Source organism: Octopus sinensis, linkage group LG2, assembly GCF_006345805.1.
Source record: "Octopus sinensis linkage group LG2, ASM634580v1, whole genome shotgun sequence".
NCBI lineage: Eukaryota > Metazoa > Mollusca > Cephalopoda > Octopoda > Octopodidae > Octopus > Octopus sinensis.
The window spans coordinates 165,735,658-165,745,657 of record NC_042998.1 but is presented as its reverse complement, the minus strand read 5'-3'; the positions used below and the strand labels follow the sequence as shown (position 1 = coordinate 165,745,657).

At 34.4% G+C, this 10,000-nt stretch overlaps 1 protein-coding gene across 1 annotated transcript in view; it reads right to left on the bottom strand.

The window, feature by feature from the left end:
- Nucleotides 1–8,852: 8,852 nt before the first annotated feature.
- LOC115232392 (serine protease 42) overlaps nucleotides 8,853–10,000 on the bottom strand; it is an 87,583-nt gene continuing 86,435 nt past the window's right edge. Inside the window, exons 5-6 of the mRNA XM_029802249.2 lie at nucleotides 9,790–9,932; nucleotides 8,853–9,487 (exon numbers count right to left, since the gene is read on the bottom strand). Coding sequence (XP_029658109.2) covers nucleotides 9,305–9,487; nucleotides 9,790–9,932 — 326 coding nt within the window. The 3' untranslated portion in view covers nucleotides 8,853–9,304. The remainder of the gene's footprint in view (nucleotides 9,488–9,789; nucleotides 9,933–10,000) is intronic.

Genomic DNA, 10,000 nt, shown 5'->3' with positions numbered 1-10,000 from the left:
GTGGGAAGAGAGAGATAAGCATAATGCACAAAAAAAAAGAGGAAATGTGAGAAAGAGGAGGAGGGTAGATGTAGTTTGGTTTAATGGGGTAGGGTATATGTAAAAAAAAATCTTTTTTAATGTTACATGTGGGTGGAACACACAGCACTTCCAGAACTCACTTTCGCTGAGGTGAGCAGGTCTTCTCAAGAAACCCATATTACCAGACATTTGGTGTAATTTCCTAGACAGGCTTACAGAGACAAAATTTTCTTTGAATGTTCTTAACATTTGTATGCACTTATTTAGAGATACTGTAATTCTGGAGGGTTGAGGTGCAATGGCCCAGTGGTTAGGGTAGCGGACTCGCGGTTGGAGGATCGTGGTTTCGATTCCCAGACTGGGCGTTGTGTGTGATTATTGAGCAAAAACACCTAAAACTCCATGAGGCTCCGGCAGGGGGTGGTGGCGACCCCTGTTGTACTCTATTGCCCCAACTTTCTCTCACTCTTTCTTCCTGTTTCTTGGGTAACGCTGCGATGGACTGCCACAGAAACCAGGAAATCGGGCCCATGAGCCTGGCTAGGCTTGAAAAGGGCGAGAAAGAAAGAAAGTTATTCTGGAGGTGTTATATAAGTTCTGAAGTGCTAGAAATAAAGGTTATCTATTTTAGGTGAAAGTATCATAAAGTATGGTTGGTTTTAATGCTATTTTCTGTGGCATGGGCAGTGGCCAATGGCAAGTCGCTAATTTTCTATCAAAAGTGTATGATCTTAGCGCACAAAAATTGTGAGAAATGTGACATTAAAGCCAACTTCAAAGTAATGGTGAACGTAAAACGAGTTTTTATTCTTTTCCCGATATTGATACAACTATTTCATGAGAGATCTAAATGAAATGAATTTCTCGATACAGATACACTTCAGTTTATGTTGTTTCAAGTTATGTCATTTTTGATCTTACTTCTTTGTAAGGAATTAACAAAATAATAAAACAAAATATCAAAGAAAAACAAAACAAAAACAAAAAACAAAATCTCAGCTTTAGTCGTTTTATCCGTCTTTACTTAGGTCTCAGTGAACATTTAAAAGCATTAACATTTTAAAAAGCATCTAACAACTAAGCCTGAAATAGAAAGATAAAATACAATGCATGTGAAAATATGTACAAATCATTTGCTAAAACAGATATAAGCTAGTAAATTAAAAAAAAAAATGTTTTGTTCATGTCACGTCATTTTCTTAAGCTGTAAGCGCAGTAACTCATTAGCAAGTTATCTCCCTTTACCCACAATTTGGTGTCTGATAAATTCGATGTTTCTGGGGAGAGTCAGATTGTTTTAATGCCTTATCTAACACACTCTCCATTTCGGTTTCTACTCATTATTTATAAATATATATTTTTTTCTTCCAAAAATTTTCGTTGCTTTTGCAACCTTGTCAATGGATGAGAGTCAACATCCAGTGACAAGGTTGCAAAAGCAACGAAAATTTTTAAAAGGAAAAAAAAAAGTAAATAATAAATGTATTTCTTTACTGCCCACAAGGGGCTAAACATAGAGGGGACAAACAAGGACAGACAAAGGGATTAAGTCGATTACATCGACCCCAGTTGGAAACTGGTACTTTAATTATCGACCCCGAAAGGATGAAAGGCAAAGTCGACCTCGGTGGAATTTGAACTCAGAAGGTAACGACAGACGAAATACGGCTACGCATTTCGCCCGGCGTGCTAACGTTTCTGCCAGCTAAATGAGTGGAAATCTAACCGGTGCGTGTGTTAGATAAGGCATTAAGACAATACAACAAAATTTGTTTTCACACGCGAATTCACATAAAAAATCTTGCAAACCAGATACAAAAACGAAATAAATTCGATTTTTAAATTCATTTCCATTTAATTCAATAGTTCCTTATTACCGTTTCTTGACAAAGGAATTTTCTTCCTAACTCGATCCATTTCTGTAAAATTAGATTCGCTTAACGTTATAATAATCGGTACTTCCATCAACTTTGTTTTCTTATCTTTTATCTTTTCATTGACTTTTTACTTGTGTCAGTAATTGGACTGCGGCCTTGCTGGGGCACTGCTTTCAAGGACTTAGTCAAATGAATCAACTCCCAGTGCTAATTTTTTAAAGACTGGTACTTATTCTATCAGTCTTTTTTTTTTTTTTACCGAAATTCTTAGTTATGGGGACGTAAACAAGCCAACACCGGTTGTGAAACGATTGTGAAGGGCAAACATAACCACAAAGACACACACACACACACACACACACACCACACACACACACACACACACACTCACACACACAAACACACACAAACACACACAGACACAGACACAGACACACACACACACACACACACACACACACACACACACACAAACACACACACACATTCAGTTTGGGTAAAATTCGTTATTTAGCAGAAGACACTTGTACAAGGTATCGCGCGGTGGGACTGAACCCAAGACCACATGGTTGCGAAGCAATTTTAATCTCACAGCTACGCCTGTATCTTTTACAGAGATTGAAAGTGTAATTCGTTATTACACAATTATTCTTTAACTGGTTTCAGCCAGAGACTGTAGCCATGCTGGGGGCACCGCCAATATATACAGAAATTGTATATAGAAATTAAATAAGTTACATTCCTATGCCATGCCTAGAATTCAATTCGGATTGCTTAGGAGAAAGCCAGGAATCCTAACAAGTAGACCATAAGTTATGGAAATTATATAATTTTTCTTTTTCACTCAGAAAAAAAAAGAGAAAGAAGTTCCTCTAATTTAAATCATAACAACTTCTCTTGATCATTGCCTACACACACACATCGACAACAAGCCCACATGATTCCGGGTTCAGTCTCACTGCGTGGCACCTTCTGCAAGTATCTTCTACTGTAGTCCCGGGCTCACCAAAGCCTTGTGAGTGGGTTTGATAGACAGGAATTAAAAGAATCCCGTCGCATATATATATATATATATACACATATGCATCATACATATACACACACACACGTGTGTGTGTGTATAGTATTTTTTCTCCACTACCGCTTTATAACAAGTGCTGACTTATCGGCAAAAGATTCTGATAGAATAAGTATCAAACTTCAAATAAATAAATTAATATTGGAGTCAATCTGTTCGACTGAACCTTTTAAGGTGGTGTCCCAGTTTTACTGCAGTACAACGACTGAAATATGTGAAAGATAAAATACCCAAATTGTACGCTGTTTCTTTGTGGATAACTTGAAACTTTATGCAAAGAATATGCATGAGATGAAAAAGAACCTTAACCTAGTTACAACATTCTCAAACGATGTAGAGTTGGAGTTTTGTTAGGATGAATGTTGTTATACGATTGTGAAAAGAGGGAAAACTGTAAACCAGACTAGCAACATCTTCATCAGTGCCTCGACTCTTTCCCCTGTATCTGATGAGGAATGTTACAGGTGTCTAGGGGTGGATGAAAACATATCTTACAATGGCACCTGTAATAAAACACCTGTCATAAAAGAATATTACAACCGAATAAAGAAAATTTGGACCTCGGAACTCATTGGATACTTGATTGGATGCTTGATGAGATCCGAGGTATTGATATGAAAACCTGGAAAATACTAACAAGCACACATAATTTCCACATCAACAATGCTGTAAACCGTCTCTACCTAAAACAATAACAAGGCAGCAGAGGCTTAACATCAATCCAGAATGCCTTTGAATGTCGTATCATATCCTCTCGGCAGCATCTTTTAACCACCAAATGTCGAAGTGCATCGCTTGACCAAGTTTGCATACACGAAGCTGATGACATCATAAGACTTGGAAGGCAGCCCCTTGAGCAGCATTCCTTGTCTGAAAACCTTAAATACATACCCAAAGAAGTCGCACGATCCTACCGCAGCGTATTATCAGATGGAAGGATGAGCGTATATGAGCAGAAGACTATGCATGGATATATTAGTAGAAAGCTCCGAGATGATAGTAACATTGATCATCAAAGCAGCTTATCATGGACCAACAACCGGATTACTACCTCCCACTTTGAAGGGTATGCGTTTGCAATCCAGGAATAGGAAATATCTATCAAATACCTGTGGCACAAAAGAGACAGGGATGCAGGGAAAACAGTAAAATGTAAAATCGATGCAGACTTTGTGGTGTTAACACCAAAGATATCGCTCTCACCATAAGTACTTGTCCAAAAATGTACCTTAGTAATTTTGTGTGTCTCCAGTTAAAATAGAAGAGAAACGGCTATGCCACTTCAAGAAGCACTCTGATGCTACAAGAAAAAAAATAATAAAAGCGTATATTGTCCGAAGATGGAAATTCTCAACTGATAGAGTTCAGGCAAAAACCTTTTGACGCTTTTACATGTTAATTGGACTGGTAAAGACATTTTGACAATCAAAGTTTAAACATGCAGTCATCCAAAATACACGGTCTGAATGCTAGACGATAATTACTGTTACATTCGCACACTAGAAGTTGTCCCAACAACGCTGCTTTTATAAAATCCTGTGCGTAAACGAATCACAAACCTGCAGGTCTTGGAATAAGGCTGGTTGAACATCATTATGATGAAGCACCAGTTAAAATATGTCATAAAGTGTAGTAGAAACAGTAAATTTTCTAATTATCTCACAAAATGTAGTGTGTATATAATTTACTTGCGGTTGTCAAATTAACGCCAATATACAAGTTATTAAGTACTTCGCCTCTGTGACTCAAACGCATTTTCCTTATAGAATATTTTTCAAATATGAATTACATAGGAAAGGAAAGAAAGAAAAATGAATGAAAAAAGAATAGGAATTAAATTTTGAAGATGCAAAATGAAAAAGAGGTATCAATTTTAAAAAGTTTATTCAAGCATTTTATAATTACAAATTTATTAAATATATCTTTGAATTCATGTTAAAAACTTGCACATACTTTACATATAGATTTTATATAACCAGTACACAAATATTACACACACAGCCATACATATATAACGGTTCAGATGTTACCTGTTTCAGATAACATTTTGTTTCGTTTTCTAAATATTCACAGTTTAAATAGTTTCTTTAACATAACGTATTTTATAACTATATTTTATAAGTTACCAACACTTGACTTATTTTTGTCATTGCTATTTTGAGATGAGTAACCTCAGAATGAAGAAATCAAACTAAGATATATAGACACAAATATCGGTTTCAAATTTTGGCAGAGGGCCAGTAATTTCATGGGAGGAGGTAAGTCAATTACATCGACCCCAGTGTTCAACTGGTACTTATTTTATCAGCTCCAAAAGGATGAAAGGCGAAGTCGATCTCGGTAGAATTTGAATTTTGAACGTGAAGACAGACAAAATGCCATGAAACATTTTTCCCAGTGTGCTAACGATTCTGCCAGCTCGCCGCCTTTCTAGACAAATGTTACAAATTAGAATTCATGAGTTCATATTTGTATGATATAAACGAAAAACATTTTTAGTCTAAGTAAATATGCAGTTTGTTCTTTCTATAAGATTGTTGAACTTGATTACTGAAAGTTGACTTGAAATTAAAACTACTTTCATGTCAAATTCTGTTCAGAAATTTGAACTACACACTTAGCAGTTTGTTACTGACACACAGGGCCAGCTCAAGATACCGACAGCTCGGGCAGTCGCCTGGGGCGCTATGTACTAGGAAGCGCCAAGGAGAGCGTGACAAAGACGAATAAATTTCCACGACCATCACCTTGCACACGCCGAAGTTCAGTTTGCCCGGGGCACCAGCAACCTTAGAGCCGGCCCTGCTGATACACATTAGTCTGAAAAGGATGATACAATAAGTGTGCCCAACAAAAAAACTAATCTCAGCTGCACTAGAAGTACACAATCAAAAGTTTACTTTTAAACGTGGACTCTCGTGGACTCTCCTGTCGTAGACGACAGATGAGGGCTCAGCAATTTCTTGCTGAACAACTTGCACAGATGATTTGTTTATAGCGATCAAATGTATGTGCTACACATTTACACAGCTTACTCCCTCCATTAAATCGACATTGCCAGTACAGATGCACACGCCAGCTGTCGCCGTGATCTCAGAGCAACTTGAAATATAGTGTTTTGCTCAAGAGTACAACTCACCGCTCGGTCCGGGACTCGAAGCAATGATCTCACGATTGTGAGAGCAACATCCCAACAACTACATAACTGACTTAGCGTACATGTTCGAATCAGTAAACTGGCAGACAAAATCCCTTGTTGCATTTAATTACGTTCCTTGACGTTCTGAGTTAAAATCCTCCTTCAATTTCTTTCACCCTTCTGGTGTCGATAAAATAAATACTAGTCAAGTACTAGGTCAATTAAATCGACAATTTCTTTCTCCAAAATTTATGGTCTCTTATCGCTGTTAAAAATCCGTATTATGTCTACAATGGAGTGATATTTTCATTATCTCCATTTAGGTTCCACAAGCGTTCTTTCGTATTTCTCACGTTGATCGATCAATATGTTCATTACAGTGACCTATAATATTTAGCGCATGCATTCCTCATAACCACAGCTTCCCATATGTAATATATAAATGATTAGGACGGAGGTTTGTAAATAAGTCGCCTTTTAAAATTTCTGCTTTAAATATTAATAAGCCAGATAACTAAAGGTGCTTGATACATAAAGAAATTTTCTTCAAGAAAACATTTGATCCATTTGTTTAATGTCTTTAAAAGATCATAGAACAAAGAAAAAACAAATCGAAATTCATGTATTTTAGAGAAATAGCTTAATAACCAGAAAATCAAATGATTTCCAGTGAAGAAATGCTGATCCATCCTTTGCATGAGACTGAATTTAAATATTCAGCCTCGTTCTAAATTTACTAACGAAAAGATACATCAAATGTTTAAGTATTTTAATCTGCTTAAGAACATATGATTTTATTGGAATGGTTACTTTAATGTGTATCATTATTAGTAAGAGATATTCAAGAATCTACCACTTTGGGGATTTATTGATTCGTTACGGAAAAAGAAACCTCCATTATATTTGCACGAAAAAAATTATTTTCGCTTTTAAATATCGAATACGAAATCACAATGAATAGTTAAAAAATGTTTCCATCAAAACTTGTTCTATAAATATGTAACACACACACACACATTTATATATAGTAAATATATATATATATATATATAATATATATATATATATATATATATATATATATATATATATATATATTACACGCATGCACACTTACAAAATTATTATAAATTTAGAACTATGAATTACAGACAAATGTTATTTGTTTCCGATGGAATTAAACCTTCTTAGAAAGGAAGGCTGATTTTTCAATTGTCGGAAATGCTTGACAAGAAAATGTATAGCTTGAAATTCTCTGCTCTGAAGATGCAAACATGTTCTGTCTAACCCGAAATAATTTTTGCATCTTCCACGCAAAAGAGTTCTAGTTTTACATTTTCTTTTCAAACATTCCCTACAATCGCACGATCTCTCTTCCTAGTAAGGAGGTTTAATTTTGCATGAAACCAATTGGTATCATTGTCTGTCTGTAATACAAGGAACTTTGTATTAAGGTTACATACTTTGTTACATATACGGTGCATGGTCAATTTTTCTGATTTATGAATCGGACATTATATATAATATATATATATCACAATCTTCTGATAAATTAAAGTTTTTTAAATACATACACTGTCATTTAGCACATTCACTTTGTAATGGTAATACGGAAGAAGAAAGTTTAGTATAATTTTATTAAAAAAATATATAAACTAATGAAAAAGTAGTAAAAAGAGCGATACATTTTCTCTGGATAATTATTGAAACAGTTTAATTTATGTTACTGATGTAAATGCACCCTAGCCGGCAGGGTATGGTGTCTTAGATAGTTTTCATAACTTATAGATATGCGCGCGCGCGTGTGTGCGTGCGTGTGTGCGCGTGCGTGGTATATAACGATCGTAACGTTACGCACGGATTAGGATATAACATCAGAATATAATTAAATGTCAGCAGAAAACTGATCGGATGAAAGAAACTAGAAAAAGATATGGAAGAGAGCGATATATATATATATATATATATATTATATATATATATATATATATATATATATATATATATATATATATATATATATATATATTTATATAGTGAGAGAGAGAGAGAGAGAGAGAGAGAGAGAGAGAGAGAGAGAGAGAGAGAGAGAGAGAGAGATGAAAAATAGAAAGTAGAGAAAATTCATTTATAAAGACAATTAGAGGATGAAATTCAGAACGGTTGAGATTTAAAAAAAATAGAGTACTTAAGTTATGGAAAGAACGAAAAAAATTGAAATACAAATAATGAATAATCGTTCTTTGAACATATTCTATGCACTAAATTATTAAGAATACTTAAATTTAGGAATGCATTTGAAAATCACACATATGCGTATTCATACACGCTCATGCCCACGTATAAATATAAAATCATTTTTTTTGTACTGTTGAATTCTTATATCGTCAAAGACGTGCACATATACAAATTGAAAGCCTGATTACTGTAAGAACAAAAATGCATGTTTATGTGTTAATAGATCAAACTAAAATCTTTGGTGTTAGTTTGATTAATTATCTACCAACACTCCACTGGTTTCGTAATATTTACATGTGTATCACACAGTGAAATAATTCCAACTTATGCTTAAAATGCTTTAAGTGGCAGCATCATTATATTTGCCATCTCTTGATTATTTAAGAATAAATATATTTTTGCGCTGTCTGCAACACATCAACTTTAGTTGTGTGCACATGTGTGTGTATTATATAATATATAATATATATATATATATATATTTATATATATAGCATTTCAAGTATTTTTTTAATACAGCGGGATGATGTTTATTTGATATAATTTTTAAAAAACGTTGTAATATTTCATTTTTACAAAATACACTTCAAGTAACAGTTTTTTATCGATTAGAAATCGATGAATTTTCATTAAACTTCAAAAATATGTTTTTATCACAATATTTCAATCACCGTCCATCCAATTTTTTTTGCATTATTTTCTTTTGAAAATTTTCATTTCAATTGTTTTTGTTGTTTACTATCTCTTTGTCTCCAAAGAGCAATATGTAAACTGCAGTTGTTCGTGAAAGATTTCAATCACCAAAACATATACATATATATACGCTTATTGTCATATAAATATATCTTTGATACAACAGTGGTAGTATTTGGTTCCTTACTACTGTATCCAATGTTTTACTTTAATTTGTTTTAAATTTCATAAGTCGCTATATTCTAGAAATACCGGTGTCTAACTGTAGCGCCACCAGTGATAGTAATCAATGTTACCATGTATCCAGTCCAGGTAACTTTGTACGCGAGTAAATACGTTGGGGAAACCTCTTGCTGAACAGTTGTTGATAAGCCAGGACATGACACCGCCGAGATAGTAAGTTCCATTCACTTCACACATTAAAGGACCACCAGAATCGCCCTGAAATTAAGAAATAATATAATATAATTAAATAATTACATTTTCCTTCAATGTAAGTGTAGTTTTTATTCAAACATACATTGAAATATATTGCATCTTAACTGCTTCCGTTTTCTTTTCTTTACTAAAAAAGTCTTTATCCTAAATTATGTGACTATGTTCTTTTGGTGGATCAGATACACGCAACAGATTATAAATATAAATGTACCAAATTATAAATTGATCTAGAAAGTATCATATAACTTTGAGAACCACGCAGACAAATTAGATTTTCAAGTGTTCAGATTAATCAATATACTTACATAGCAAGCGCCGGTGTCTCCGTATCCAACACATACTTGTTGGTCTAAAACGCTGATATCCACTCGTCCCCACATTGGTTTACACGCTTCGCTCGGTACAATGTCGACTTGTAATTCGTTCAGCCCATTCGTTTCACCACTTCCTGAATGCAAGGACGAAATATTAAAGTGTTATTTTTGTTAAAATGAAGGGATGGTTGGGGATGGGATT